Below are 16595 nucleotides of genomic sequence, written 5' to 3'. Positions count from 1 at the left end.
ATGTATCTACATGATTGCTTCCACACAAGCCAATGTAAATATGGATAGCCCCATTACTAAGGAAGCAGTTAATACATAAAGCCTGGTCTATAAATAACCCGACCTAGATCAAGGAGATGCTGAAATGACACACGAAGTTACTCTATTAGTGACGGTTTACGAGAATACTGTGATCGTAAAGCATAGAAGTTTAGTTGGCCATAGTGAGAACGTTTAGAAATATTAGACAGTCCTGTCACCAAAAATGTGTGGCCACAAATACTCTAGGATTCAAATAAATGGAATACAAAGTGCTGCAAGTAAATTTCCTACTTTCCTAATTTCCTAACCTCTAACAAGCAAAAACTTAAATTATGATTATCTTTGATACGAGTGGCCAGCCCATGAAAGCAGTCACTATAAAACAGCTCCAAGGTATAGTGATTATCTTTGATACAAGTGGCCAGCCCATGAAGGCAGTCACTATAAAACAGCTCCAAGGTATAGTGATTATCTTTGATACTAGTGGCCAGCCCATGAAGGCAGTCACTATAAAACAGCTCCAAGGTATAGTGTGCTTATCGGAATACATGTCAATCACTCTAGCTAAAAAAGAACAGACCACGTTGCTTTGGCTAGTTCCAGACAAAGCATGCATCTTCACATATTGTGTCACGAGTAAAGGTGTCCAAGGTTGGCAACAATGCTCAAGAAGCAGATTTACAAAGCAAGTGAGTGTTTCATCTGCAACAGCTATTTATATAGCCTGTCTTGACAAACTGTTGTTTTTGCGGAGTTGTTCCCCCGCCGAGCGGGCGAGCAACACAACAGCTTGTCACAAGACGTAATGCACCTGATGCATCAGCTGCACTTATAGGGAGTTGTTCTCTTCCGTCTATGCGGCTTGGTTGCGATATTATGTCGGTCGCTCCATTGGTAATCATAACGGAATTTCGCGCAAAAAATTTATGTAGAAAAAATAAGATTACAACGTTTAACCAGCGACCAGTCACTGCGGTAAACTTTAGTAGAACTTGAGAACTTAGGCAACAACAGCGACTAAACTAAACATGTCGTTATTTGTGCGATCAGTCAGTTTTATTTCTATTTTTGTATCAGTTGGTTTTATTTGTTCTTATGGATTTTATTTTCAATTTGTTTTATTCTCAACTTCTACTAACGCTTACAACAGAAACTGGTCTTTGTTTAAACGTTTTAATCTTTTTTTTTCTACATAATTTTTTGCGCGAATTCCGTTATGATTACCAGTGGAGCGACCGCCATAACATCGCAGCCAAGCAGCATAGACGGAAGAGAACAACTCCCTTTCAGTGCAGCTGATGCATCAGGTGCAGTACGTCTTGTGACAAGCTGTTGTGTTGCTCGCCGCTCGACGGGGAACAACTCCGCAAAAACAACAGTTTGTCAAGACAGGCTACTATTTATAGCGCATGATTCAGGGGGCAATATGTCAGCTGCGATGATCAGCCTTGTGAAATACTTCCCATCTACTATACAGGATGCGCAGAGGTTTAGAGCATAAATTAGTTCCAATATCTTTACTATAATACAAGCCCTGTCCGTCTGTCCGTTAAAAGCCACGCTTAGAAGTTAGGGAAAAAGATTGCTTTCATTGACTCCAATGGACCGCCTTGCCACATTTTGGAATAATTGTATGTATAGCTATTACACCTAATGATCTCTCACGGTGCGCCAGACTGTCAGGGTGCTAGCCTTTTCTATACAGTGCATCATACACAGAAAGACCTTGAATCTAAGCGTAATGTAATACACTCAGATTTGAGGTAATTGCTAAGCGATTTGAAATCCTTAGGTTTTTACTGCAATTTTTTAAAAACACACTCAAATGGTTATGAGATTTTTAGTCATCACACAGATACACAAACCCCAAACTCCATTTGAGGTAATTGCTAAGTAAATATGCTAAATATGTATATGTAAACTATGCTAATTAGCATATTTTTTTATAAGTGAGAAAAATCATCATCAAAGTTTTCTCACTTATAATAAAAGACAATAAAATGATTAACAACATTAGACTAACAACGCCTAGACCAGACGTAACAAAATACCTCAAATCTAGACAAAGACCTTATTACGCCAAGGTCCGACGATTCCTGAAAAGATTCCTTTGTACATGACTCGAACTGATAATATAAAGCTCACTTGCCCGACACTCCAAGATTTGCTCTAATCGCACACCTGACAACCTCACACAGCACACTAGACTGACAGGGTACTAGTATAGCAGAAATCAACCAGTAAAACATATGAAGATTACCTGGTGAGATAAAAATCTCACAGAACCTAAACGAAACCACTGAACACTGGCATATCAAAACACCATTATTTTCAACAACTCACTAGTAGGCTACATTTTACTATGGCTTAACTATTCAAGATATAAAATCACAAATGACAAAATGCAAAAATACAATTTAGCTTTACAAAAAGAAACCTGTATACTGTAGCATTAAAGATGTAGTTGCGTCAAAAATGAAATTAGGACCCATAAAAGGCTAAAACATCAGCTACAATTTGATGCCATTTTTGTCTTTGTAGACCAACCCTGTCCAGAGATATATGCGTTTGAATGAGGCCCTCTTTTAAAAAGCTCACGTTCCAGCGGGTGCCTATTTCGTGACGTCACAAGCAAGGTATCTGAAACGAAACCACGAGCAATAAATATGAGGTCGATTCGTTAGCCAATCATGCGTGCGAAATTTTTATATAGGCCGTAATAAATGTTATCACTCGTAAAACGCGTTGTCTGTGATCTCGAAGATTCTCCTAATTAGAGAATTCATTCTCAACGCGTTTCAACAATTACTAAGTTATACATGGTTTTAAAATGGCTTCAAGTTCGAGCGACCGCTACTCAGAGTTATCTGAGCAACTTTTAGTAAAAGATTAGAGTAGACAGCCTATGGCCAAAGCTGACAGGCGTCAGCAGCGTTTTGCTGCAGAAGAAGACAGAATGGAGGTAAATTAACTTAGAGTCTTCTATACTTTAGTAAATGTAATATTTTTTATAGTCATAAATACATATACTAATTAATAAAATGATAATTCTTTGTTATCTCCAATCATCGTTTCATAGCTTATCTGCCGTTTTACCTAGCTATAATATTTTTTTCGAATTTTCTTTGGTAAATTAGAGTCATGATTACAAATTATTTTCACTCGTAGGAAGTGGGTAAAATCGATTGATCATTGCAAATCTTTAATTTCCAGAACCAAAGCTTCGAATCGTTGGCTTGGCGTACTTGTGCCTTTATTAAATGTTTATTCGTTTTTAAAATTACACTCGCGATCTATTTAACTCCCGATTTGGAAGCTGTCAATAGATACGCTTTAGAATGACATATCTATGAATGACATATTTATTGCATCTACTTTGTTTACATTTACTTGTTTTACTGATTACAGAATGTTTATGTCGTCCCACCAGCCGAAGAAGCTTTGTCAGTGTGGAAACTGCCATAAAGGAGAAAGCGAGACTTGAATGCGTGCTGGATGATGTTTTGTTTGAGTTTGTTGCAGTAGATGAATTTGTTTTATTGTATCAGCTAATACTATGTGAGTGGCCACGACTTGATGAATATTTTTAATAAAAGCTTTATGCTCAGATGAAAATATTTTTGCTTGTAAAAATTATATAATAAAATAATATTGTTGAAGATAATGCAAAACATGATTTGCAGAATATTGTAGTGAATCGGATATGGTATATGGGTGTCCGCAGAACTGGAGAATGTGAGTTCAAATCCAGTTTGCAGCAGACTTCTCATCCTTAAAACTCTATCCCTGTCTATATTCTTTTCAAAGAAATGGCTTGCTTATTTCACTTATTTAGTATTCGGTAAGAATGGTACTAGTAAGAAACTAGTACGTAGGCAATAGGTAATAGGCGACATAATGTGGGCGGGGCTTATGGGAGGCTGTATATCGTTTGTATGGGTAGCTGCAGAACTGTGCTGATACAAAGACCGCGTTCTACATAAGTGACTTGACAGAATTACCGTAGACCGGTAGAATTGGTAGTCGGTACCCAAATGTTTACACAACATTTGGAGAAAGTGAGTAGAACAAATTTTCAATTTTCGTTATTTGAGGCCTTTGAAACATTCATAATAATGCATCTGTAGCAGGATTCAAAATTTTATTCTAGCCAACATGAGCAAATACGAAATAAGATATATGCCAATAGAGCCGCGTAAGACTAGACTTTTATCGCAAATACCCGATGTGAATACGAGAGATAGAGACAGGTTGCCAAACGCGTGACATCATTTTGGGCAAGTCTGGGCACGTTTTGGTGGCCTGAGCGGTTTTACGGCGATCAGATTTTTTCGGTTTTAATCTTCAAATATCTTGGCAATGCGATCGCGTAACACAACAAACAACATATCAACTGATAGAGAAAAAAAATTTCTTTCTTTTAAGATCAACTTAAATTTGACGCAACTACATCTTTAAGTTCAATGAATAATAACTACCATGAAGTACAGAGCGGACAAAGATGGTTGCTAGGGTGCTGACGGATTGGGCATACATGAATCGTTTGGATTCCAATTGCGGATCTTGTACAACATGATTTGAACGTGATGGTCTTTGCCTCGATTAGGATGCTAGGTGACACATGATAACCAAGTTGGGTAGAGTTTGCGGGGCAAACTAGTACCCTAGAAGTCTAGTGAGCCGTTTGAGAACATCAGGTGTAATGACTATATGTGATGTATATGCAATCTGGAATGCCAAAGGGGGTTGATTGGTGCAGTTGTTAGGGTGTCAGTCTACCATGCTGGAAGCCATTAGTTCGAATCCCATATGATGCAATCTCTTACTAACCTTTAACCATGGCTTGGGGCAGATGGACGCAGCTTATATTGTATTAAAGATTTTTATGTTCTTAGGATATGATAACTCCAACTTTATGTGCTTAGGATATGATAACTTCAACTTTATGTGCTTAGGATATGATAACTTCAACCTTATGTGCTTAGGATATGATAACTTCAACTTTATGTGCTTAGGATATGATAACTTCAACTTTATGTGCTTAGGATAAGATAACTTCAACTTTATGTGCTTAGGATATGATAGCTCCAACTTTATGTGCTTAGGATATGATAACTTCAACTTTATGTGCTGAGGATATGATAACTTCAACCTTATGTGCTTAGGATATGATAACTTCAACTTTATGTGCTTAGGATATGATAACTTCAACTTTATGTGCTTAGGATAAGATAACTTCAACTTTATGTGCTTAGGATATAATAACTCCAACTTTATGTGCTTAGGATATGATAACTCCAACTTTATGTGCTTAGGATATGATAGCTCCAACTTTATGTGCTTAGGATATGATAACTTCAACTTTATGTGCTTAGGATATGATAACTTCAACTTTATGTGCTTAGGATAAGATAACTTCAACTTTATGTGCTTAGGATATGATGACTTTAACTCTTGTGCTTAGGATATGATAACCAAACGTGTCCTATAACCAGCGTGTTTCGAGTAAGCTAAAATGTTTTATTGGATTTGCTCGATGAGTAATTACTGGCTGTCACATATTGTTGAAAACTGCAAATAGAAGATAACTCCAACTCTCTGGATACATGTGAGACTAAACATACGCGTATCGAAGACCCTATTCGATGATGATATCTGTCAACATTTCATGCCTTCTCCTCTAGGGTACGCCAAGGGAGTCCGACAACATTCCAAGTTGAAGAGGCAAAATTACCTGAAGGACAAGCAGAAAGTGACAGCGCTGCTGTAGAGAAATAGAGGTCTGATATCGTCACGCTTGACTAAGCTCATCGTGTTCTCAGCAATCTACAACATTCAACCAACAAGGAATGTTAGCATCGTGCATGCCCTGACAGTTTTAAATGTACCAGTTTGAAAGTACAATAGTTTCACATCTTGGTGTGTAACCGTAGCCTAGTAGACATCTCAGTGTACTGAGATGTTACAACAGCCAACACAATTGTTGGCAGTACAGCACAGCGTTGAGTTTATTAATTACCAGCTTTGTTCTTACTGCAGTCTTTCTGTGAATCATCTTGGATATAATACCGTAAACAGATGATATATAATCTCATATAACTCATAAGGCAGAAAGAAAAATGTGAAGGTATTAAAATGGAAGTTTTGCTTCCACTTGAAATCCTTGTGCGGCATGATTACAGTGAGACTGCTACTTACGAAAGTAATTCATTCCAGAAGCCATTTAGTAAGTAAAAGATTTGGTAAGTAGAAACAGGTTTTACCATATAAATGCTCTAATCCATCTTAGTCCGTCTTAAGCCACCACAGAACTCGAATATGATATTTTTATCATAAGCAAAAAATATAGTTCTTCGGCAAAAAAACAGTTGCGTCGCATAAATATGATACACATATTTACGCAACGCAACATTTTAGATTTCATGATGACATAATTTTAACATTTTTTGTTAAAGGTTTTAACCATTGCATAAATATGTTACACATATTTATGCAATGGTTAAAATTTTATTATTATATCACTTCATCATAAAAAGAAAAATTACACAAGAAATGAAAAACAGAAAAAGAACAAAACAAAAGCTAAAAGCGGTATGTTTGTTTAACCTTAGTGTTGACCATCTAGACAAGGCCAAGCGAAGGCAGCGGATAGTGGGTAAACGGCGGTCCGAGGAGGTGAATGTTGTATTGTTGGTTTTGCTCAGAGTTTGCTCAAGTTTATTTACATTGCCATAAAACTGAAAAAAACTATACCCTCATACAAAAAAACGCAGAAACTTAATAGCTAAAAACTAAAGTTGTCCACCCTTTGTGACATAGGACAACTCAAAATTATACAACGATCAAATATTAAATGCGGTACTTGATATTTACTGACATTCACTAACAGGTAAAACTGGGTGAGATGCGTTTTACATCGTGCCAACTAGATGTTGCCATACATCTCAACAATACGCAATAAACAAATGTGCCAAAATGCGAAGCAAACAAACGGGCCAACACATGCAACAAACAAATGTGCCAAGATATGTAATAAGCAAACGGGCTACGATACGCAACAAATAAATGTGCCAAAACACAAAACAAACGAATACGAAACGCCAGAATACGAAAAGCATTTTGTATCTAGAAAACCTTTTGGAAGTCAAGGCAAATTTTTCTACCAAAAAACATTTTGTAACATGAACATTTCATATGTAAAGTCTTCCGTAAGTAAAGGTCCCGTTTCTTTAACAAATGATATGAAATTTCTATAAACAATTTAACAGGAAACTGAGAATCATTTGGTACCACCAAGGTTTTTCATGAAAGATGTAATGATTTCAGAAGATGTGATCACACAGAAAAATACCATGTAAGTTCGTATGACACTCTACCTGTCCCAATGTTTGAAGACATCCTGTAGAGTCTGAGACATCTGGTGGCCTTTCTATTGCATAGCTATCCTACAATATCAGCAAAAGGTAGTTACTATCCCAATAAGTAGTCACGCATGAACATCTAAATCTAATACATATGCAGCACTTACATCATAAGGCTGTTCATGTCCATTACATTTATAGATGTATCTGATAGATCTTTTAGCTTCGCTCATCCTGTTCCTCTGGTTAAACAAACATCAACGTTACTTGAAGGACAGTGAAGTTTTACCATACAAAATACTATTCATTATTGTGTAAAGATTAATACTATATTGTATGACCTTTTCCTATATTTATAGTAACTATTTTAGTTATTCACATGTCATCAAGCAGATTTTGAAAAAAATGATAACCACCTTAGGGTGTTAGATAAGGTATCTCTAGCCAGATGCTTCAAGTACAGCCCTGTTCATAAAACCTTTTAAATTATCAGGCCTTAGCTCCTTGATTTCTTCATATTTTGATCAAATATTAGTTTGCAGAGAATGAAAAAACAGAGAAATCAAAGCTATTATACAGTCCTAAATTTTTGGAATAAAATTTACTAATAAAACAAAATAAGAATGGAACAACTTAAGAAAATTATCGGTCAGTTTATCAATAAACTGGAAGAGATATTCTTGCAACAATGAATAACAGGAGAGCAAAACTCTAATAATATTGATAACTTATCAACAAAGTGTAAAGGTTAATATACAATATTGTTTAAAAGTCAAGTATTGTTGATTAACATTTAGCCCCAAAAATTGATAAATGATAGTGTAACGAGCCATAATTGAAAAAACAACTTCGATTGATTGATTGATAAAGTGGTAAGTAACGACTCACCCTTATGAGGAATCGGGGACTCTCAGGGAAAAACATGAAAAAAAGAAACGAGGTGAAGGCAGGAATTGCTGATGTCAAAAGAAAAATTCTCCAGCTGTTGAAAGTGAAATCAGGAGAAGACGACCAACTCAAATCCTCAGGTATTATCAGCCATGCCATTCCTGTAATAAATAAATAATTTAGCACAAATAGTGTGAATACAACATAAACAGTGTGAATACAGCATTAATAATGTGAATACAACATAAACAGTGTGAATACAGCGTAGACAGTGTGAATACAGCACAAACAGTATAAATACAACATAAACAGTGTAAATACAACATAAACCGTGTGAATACAGCATAAACATTGTGAATACAGAATATACAGTGTGAATACAACATTAACAGTGTGAATACATTACATTGGTTGTCTGTCAAATGTAAATGCAATCATATGCTTTAATAACTTTTATGTCAGAATGTGACAAACAGATTGTGAGAAAGCTACAAAATAAAGTATATATGAAAGCTATACTATACATTATATATGAAAGCTATACAATACAGTATATATGAAAGCTACACTATACAGTATATATGAAAGCTACACTATACAGTATATATGAAAGCTACACTATACAGTATACATGAAAGCTACACTATACAGTATATATGAAAGCTACACTGTACAGTATATATGAAAGCTACAATATACTGTATATATGAAAGCTACACTATACAGTATATATGAAAGCTACATTATACAGTATATATGAAAGCTACACTATACAGTATATATGAAAGCTACACTATACAGTATATATGAAAGCTACACTATACAGTATACATGAAAGCTACACTATACAGTATATATGAAAGCTATACTATACAGTATATATGAAAGCTACACTATACAGTATATATGAAAGCTACACTATACAGTATATATGAAAGCTACACTATACAGTATATATAAAAGCTACACTATACAGTATATATGAAAGCTACACTATACAGTATATATGAAAGCTACACTATACAGTATACATGAAAGCTACACTATACAGTATATATGAAAGCTATACTATACAGTATATATGAAAGCTAGACTATACAGTATATATGAAAGCTAGACTATACAGTATATATGAAAGCTACACTATACAGTATATATGAAAGCTACGCTATACAGTATATAAGAAAGCTACACTATGCAGTATATATGAAAGCTACAGTATACAGTATATATGAAAGCTACACTGTACAGTATATATGAAAGAAATGAGTAACCAAATATCAATATTATGATAAAGGAGCATATAGTACAGAGCACTTCTGTCAGATATAGATTGTTAGTAGTGTTAGTAGTGTTAGGAGTGTATTATCTATAGTTTGATAGATGTTGATGAGTTGAGCTTTTAATTGCCAACAAAAATCTTACATTTCACTACTTTAGGAAACCAGAAGGACAGAGTGAGTCCATCAAGGTGTACCATGTAGGCGAACTAATTGATCCAATCAGAATTGAAGAAGCTAATCAGAGTCAACCAGAAAGTCCCAAAACTAAAAAGCTGCTACATAATCAAGTAGGTCAAAGCTCAGCCACACTAACCCATAACAACTTTCAACTGAGAAAATGTTTAGGTCTGCGCAAAGATTAGCAAATTCTTAGACTTGTTTTCACGCAAGCTTATTATTCTGGAACTTTTCCAAATATAAATCTAAGACCACAAGCTGACTGGCTACCAAATGTTCTTTTGAACTCATTACAAGTTGACAATAAGTTGCACAAGTTGACAACAGCTGCACTAGCGATAAGGATTATCATACAAAGGTATTACTATACTGCGACACATGAGTCCAGATCAACATTAGTATCCATGTTAATTTTCACAAGGTCTGAATTCACGCAGTTTGAATCCAAAAACAATACTCATGATTCGTGCAAATGTAATCACATGTTAATTGTGGCTCAAATGTAATTACATGTTTATTGTGGCTCAAATGTAATTACATGTTTATTGTGGATCAAATGTAATCACATGTTTATTGTGGCTCAAATGTAATTACATGTTTATTGTGGCTCAAATGTAATTACATGTTTATTGTGGATCAAATGTAATTACATGTTTATTGTGGATCAAATGTAACCACATGTTAATTGTGGCTCAAATGTAATTACATGTTTATTGTGGATCAAATGTAATCAAATGTTAATTGTGCATCAAATGTAATTACATGTTTATTGTGGCTCAAATGTAATCAAATGTTAATTGTGGCTCAAATGTAATCAAATGTTAATTGTGGATCAAATGTAATCACATGTTAATTGTGGATCAAATGTAATCAAATGTCAATTGTGGATCAAATGTAATCTTATGTTAATTGTGGATCAAATGTAATCATATGTTAATTGCGGCTAAAATGTAACCACATGTTCTGGGTACATAGCTGACAGTAAAATGTGTGGAACATTTCAACAGGTTCAACTACCAGTATGTTGTTCTGGATCTCCCAGTGCAAATCATTAAAAGTATAACTGGTACTCACCTGCGACTAAGATTTGTCCTACCATGAATGTACAAGAAAGAAGCGCTGTCATGCGCCCTCTATTTGTGGTTGGCAGCGTCTCCACTGTGTAGACAAATACGAGGGAGCTTGTACCTCCAACCCTGATAGTAACACACAGGCATTAGTTGTGCTGGGGAGCAAGCAAGGATGGTTTCACAAAATATTACACATTTTAGATTACATTTCTTGGTTATATTATTGCTTACCTTTCATTCCAAAATCACTCTCATTAGCCGAACAATAGAATTTATAAGTGATGACAACCTCCCCCGCTTTATTGAAGTTATCAATAGTAGACTGTTTTTTACAAGGAGTGGGCAACTCCTACAATTGGTATACTTTTAGTTTAAACGTTGACTTGCAACAAAATTCACAATACAGTTATTTGTTATCAAAAGATTCACAATGTCTTACTCTGTTGTGTTGTAGGTGCAAAATATATGTGAATGTGATCACAAGCTCTTAAAAGCTCAAAAAGGAACAGTTAATGGCAGCCACACGAGACCGCCGTAGTTTGGATTCTCTTTCCAAAACGGCTCAAATGGGACGTAGTTGTGGTAGATGGTTTCTGTTTACACTTTCATGTAACCTTATTCGTCAAAATATTTTCACAAATATACTTCACGCATTCAATAAAACCATGTCTATTGTTCTTACGTGTCTGTTTTATCGTCATTGTAATGCTGTCACTTTTAGCACTGATATCTTATAACTTACTGTAAAAATTCATTTAATTTTTTAACCTTACCTCGAAGGAGTACATATCATTGTCTGATAATCATGACGAGCATGTTGGTCACTTGTGATAATCGAAAAGTGCTGCAAAAATTATTTTCGAAGTATTGGGTCACATGATCAGATTACAACTTGACGATTAGTTCAAGCAGAAACAAAACTGTAAAGTAGCGAGCATCTATATTTGATACGGGGTCTTCGGTAAAACCCGAAGTGTTTGTCATAAACTAGTGCTACGATAAGTTTATATTGAGCTTTTTATTGGCCTTTCAATTCACGTGAGAACATCACGTGACAAGACAATAACCAAACTGTCATGGCTATGTCAGAGAAATAAACGAATTCCAATCTACGGCGGCTTTTCGTTTTTTAGCTTTTAAGAGCTTGTAATCACATTTCCACATATATTGCACTTACAACACAACAGAGTAAGACATGGTGAATCTTTTGATACCAAATAACTGTAATGTGAATTTTGTTGCAAGTCAACCTTTAACAAATTTCCTAGGCAAAAGCCAATATGAACAATTGAAATATTAGTTCGTGTTAAGATTATTCTTTGTTTGGTCAGCAATTAAAAAGTGGCTGACTGAGTGTAAAAAGAAGAAACCTCAGTCTCAGAACTCTTTGAGAAGCTTGTAATAGGGTTCATAATGACTGCCTTTAAACACTTGAGCTGTTTTTTGCCTGCCATTCCTTTATTACATGTATGTAAGCGGTAACACCGTGAATGTTACAGGTAACATAAAGAAGCACATGTGCATCTTTCACCCTCCCTGTTATTGGTGCTTCTACGTAAGACACAATAATAGTCATACCATACAATAGAGAAGTCTGATAATCTGCAAAATACAGTTTATTAGAGTACTTCTAAAGCATGATTCCTTCTGCACTTTTCTCTTTTATGAATAATGCTGCACGTGAGATAACCAGTCCAGAACAACATGTCATTCATGCTGGTTTTTCTAATATATGCTACTTTTGTGAGTCTTCCTATCAGAAAAAGTTGTGTGCATTCTCTACTCGCGAGGCTATTTAAAATAAGTTTGATAGACATTGCATTTGGTTTATGGCTAGAGTTATCCAAGGTGTGATGGCTGCAATAGCCTTAAAAACAACTTTAATAGGCTGCTGCAGGAAGAGGGCTGTTGATGAAATGTGCAACTTCTTTAATAGCTAGAAAGTAGGCTATGTGACATGAAGACGGACGCTGAATGTATGCGCCCATAAATAGTGAAGTTGTCTATCCTTGCTGCAGCCAAGTTGACAGTAGCTCAGTTTGCATCTTAGTCTTGCAGTACGACTTGTCAGTGATGACAGCGCTGACAAACAAAAGGCAAGCCAACTGTCAACTTGCCTGGCTGAACTGAGGGAGGTAAATTTAAATAATACATTTGAGCTACCTTTCCAAAGGAAGTAAGTACAGTAGATGTGCCTACAACGTAAATAATCCGTCCCAAGAACATTTATATGTTAGGGATTTTAAGTTATGCGAGCAATATAATATATAATACAATATAATATATATATAATATATATATATTAAATATAATATATATATTATATATACAATATAATACATGTGAATAGCTTAATCCATTCCAACATCTTCTCAAGCTCACTACGTTGGCCCTTCAAAACCAAAAACAAACTAAATTTCCCTTTTTAATTTTATGATTGTACAGTAACTGCAGTAGTATTGGTTTGTATTGCCAACTATTTCCTCTTTTTCTTATCACTTATGCTTGGTTTAGAGTTCATGATTACGGTTATATTACGTAAAGGGCAGAGCATACCTTCAATTTCAATTAATTTTATTCACTATTTAGTACACAGCAAAGTGTGTGCTATAAAGAAAAATATTGTATGCGTATAAAATAAATTAAAACAAAAACATTTATTTATTATATGAGAGGCGTTTTTGTCCGAGGCGAGGGTTAGGAGTAAGAATAAACGATTGCTTTCAACGAGACTCCAACTCGTGACATTCAGATTGGTAGACTGACACTCTAACACCTGCATCAATCGACCACCTTTGGGTATCTCTGAATAATTGTGCAGCTAATTATTCTCTGTGCTACATCGTGGCATCTGAGTTGTTGACTCGTACACAGACAACGACTGAAAATTTCATGATTCAAGAGCTGATTTTATTATTAGCAGTTAATTTACCAGAAATTAAAATCGTAAAATAGCGAAAAATTAACTCCAATCTATATATGTATATATATATATACATGTATATATGTGTATATATATATATACATGCATATATGTATATATATATACATGTATATGTGTGTATATATATTATAATAATTATTATTATAATATATATATATATATATTATATATAATATAATAATTATTATATATATATTATATATTTTAACGTTTGTCTCTTGTTTTCTGGTCTGTCTGTCCAGTTATAGCGATGATGTTTTAGGAATGAAAAATCGGCTTCAAAAAGGGTTTGATCTTGGAACCTCCAGTTCTGGAGGCGGCGAGCTTACATATTAGACTACGACTTCAAATGAGCATGGTGATCAATAATAGTGAAGATATTCACTACATCAGTTAAGCGCTTGAAGTGCTTGATGTTATTAACTAGCACAGTTCATCATTACGCGTAACGATTATTAAGCTGGTTTCAAACACCGCTATTGTTTTAGTAAAGATTTAGACTACTAGCTTACGAGGTAAGTTACTTAAATTTATTGGATGATTATTTACTACCCGTGCAACGTGGGCATTCACCTAGTAACATAACAGAAACAGCCCATTTAGCGGGTGTATTAAAGTGAGAAGACCACCACAGCAGGTGGATTTAGAGAAGAGATCAAAGTGAGTTTCTTGTCAACAACTGGAAATGTTATTGGAATATTGACAGAAGATCTCCTTCTTATGCCTGTTTAGTTTTTACAGAGGAAGCAGACTTTGCAAACAATGAAGTTCCAACTACGTTTGAAATGATGAAATAGAGGGTACAACCACTCACCCGAACCCACTTATGAGTCTCATTAGTATCAAGAACCACAGGCTTTGACTTAGAGAGCTGCCGATAATAAAGAGAGCATTAGTAGCGGCGCACAAGATTAAGGTTCTAATTCTTCCTTTTATATCTGCGATTGCACCCCAGACATACGCACCAATCAGCATCCCTGTAATATACATCGTTTCAACAAACCAAAAACCTTGTGAATAACATAGACTGGGCCATTTCCCCGGTACAAGCCTTACAGATTTAACAAATAAGGATTATCAAAGGTTACAAGAAAGTTTAGCCAATAAGAAGCCTCGTCACTGCCACATACAAGGTCTGATCCAAAAGTTCCCCGAATACAGTTATGTGCACACACATATCTGCAAAATAGGAAAACCCGTTGCAGCGATCGCCAGCAAACATTTCGTGAGCATTGTGACAAAGTTTCAGGTTGCGACGACAATGGGTTACCGCGTGAGCCAACGTTGCATCAAGGTCAGTCGGTTGCTTCTGGCTATTTTTTTAATAAATTTATGAAAATGTCTAATTTATTGGAACAGCTTATTTGTATTAAATTTTATGTAAAATTAGGGAAAACTGGGGGCTTGAAATATTAAACATTACTTTTGGAGAGAGTGTTCTAAAGAAAATACCAGTCCTGGAGTGGCACAAATGTTTTCGTGAACGTAAAGACAACGCTGAAGATGACACGAGGTCTGGCAGACCAGAATCAGCAAGAACTTGTTCATCAATAGACAGTATAAGGTCACTAGCCAGGGCAAATCATTGTCTTACTAAGAAAAAGATATCTGGAGAAATTGGATGTGGTTTTGTGACTGTTCAATGGGTTTGGATGATCAATTTGAATGTGAGAAGAGCCTCAGCACAGTTTGTGCCACCGCCCACCTTTGCACATGCTGTTTTCTGTGAAGTAGTATTGCGCTAAATACTACATGGTTGCGATGTTTCATCATATATATCTACCAAATCTTCACTTCTGGTTATTTTTTAAGTTGAAACTCACTACGAACGGGACTAAATTTGATAGTGTAAAATCGATTCAACATGCAACAGCAAGAGAGGTAAACAGCATTGACGACAATAGCTTTCAGCACTGTATGACATCACGAGCAGAAGAGGTGTGACAAGTGTATCGATACCTTCGGAGAATACATTGGAAGGGTCAAACTAAATAAGGAAGTTGAAGCAACGCGCTTTGAGTTATAGCTCTATTCCTGGAACTATTGGATCTCACCTCATATAAATAGAATTGACCAATCATCATCATTGTAATAAGACATACTTTGGCATGTGTTTGCCTTGTAGGAGCAGGCTTACATAGCAATAGCAAAAGTTTACCCCTTAATGAGTTTTTAAGATTTGTAATCTGGAATAAAGTGGGTAACGGCCACATCCTGTAGCATAGAATCTACCCTGAACTATGTTTACATATGCAGAATTCTTACCTCCGAACCCGACAGCAGTAAGGAATCCAAGCTCCAAGTCGGTTGCATTCAGCTCACAAGAAGCATAAGGTAGCACGAATGATATGGAGAGCATCTCTACTGCATCAGCAGAATTGGCCCAGCCCATAACAAACACCATTAGAAAGTGAAACTTTCCAAAGCCTGTGGTGAAACAAATACTTAGACACAGTGGGTGGGATATGTGTCCAGAAAACCTTTAACACAAATTAATCCTTATATTTATTTATGAACATGCAGCAACCTGATGTTCCGCTCAGATGAATGAGGTAACATACTGTAAAACCTTTATTTGAATGCCACCTCTAATAGAGCACCACTATAGTAGAAGGATGGAAAAATACAGTCGCCCCTAAATTAAGCGCCACCTCTATTTAACGGCCACTTTGACATTATTTGATTTATACAAACTATTAATTTAGCAAGTGATCATTGTGGTACTATTAATCCTAGTAGTACTAGTGGCAAAGTGGTAGTAATAATGACTAAGTTGAATCAATAACAATTAATTCTTTCGTTGTTGCCGTTCGAATCGAAATCCGTTTTTTAACGCCAAAGCTTTACGGTT

At 35.5% G+C, this 16595-nt stretch overlaps 1 protein-coding gene across 1 annotated transcript in view; it reads right to left on the bottom strand.

Annotated features, from left to right (window-relative positions):
• LOC137399297 (synaptic vesicle glycoprotein 2C-like) overlaps positions 1-16595 on the bottom strand; it is a 29880-nt gene that overhangs the window by 3220 nt on the left and 10065 nt on the right. Inside the window, exons 4-10 of the mRNA XM_068085345.1 lie at positions 16010-16171; positions 14559-14721; positions 10805-10926; positions 8271-8431; positions 7550-7624; positions 7398-7466; positions 5756-5847 (exon numbers count right to left, since the gene is read on the bottom strand). Of these exons, the coding sequence (XP_067941446.1) occupies positions 5756-5847; positions 7398-7466; positions 7550-7624; positions 8271-8431; positions 10805-10926; positions 14559-14721; positions 16010-16171 (844 nt within the window). The remainder of the gene's footprint in view (positions 1-5755; positions 5848-7397; positions 7467-7549; positions 7625-8270; positions 8432-10804; positions 10927-14558; positions 14722-16009; positions 16172-16595) is intronic.

This window comes from Watersipora subatra, chromosome 7, assembly GCF_963576615.1.
Source record: "Watersipora subatra chromosome 7, tzWatSuba1.1, whole genome shotgun sequence".
Classification (NCBI taxonomy): Eukaryota; Metazoa; Bryozoa; class Gymnolaemata; order Cheilostomatida; family Watersiporidae; genus Watersipora; species Watersipora subatra.
This window is presented reverse-complemented; position numbering and strand designations above follow the sequence as displayed.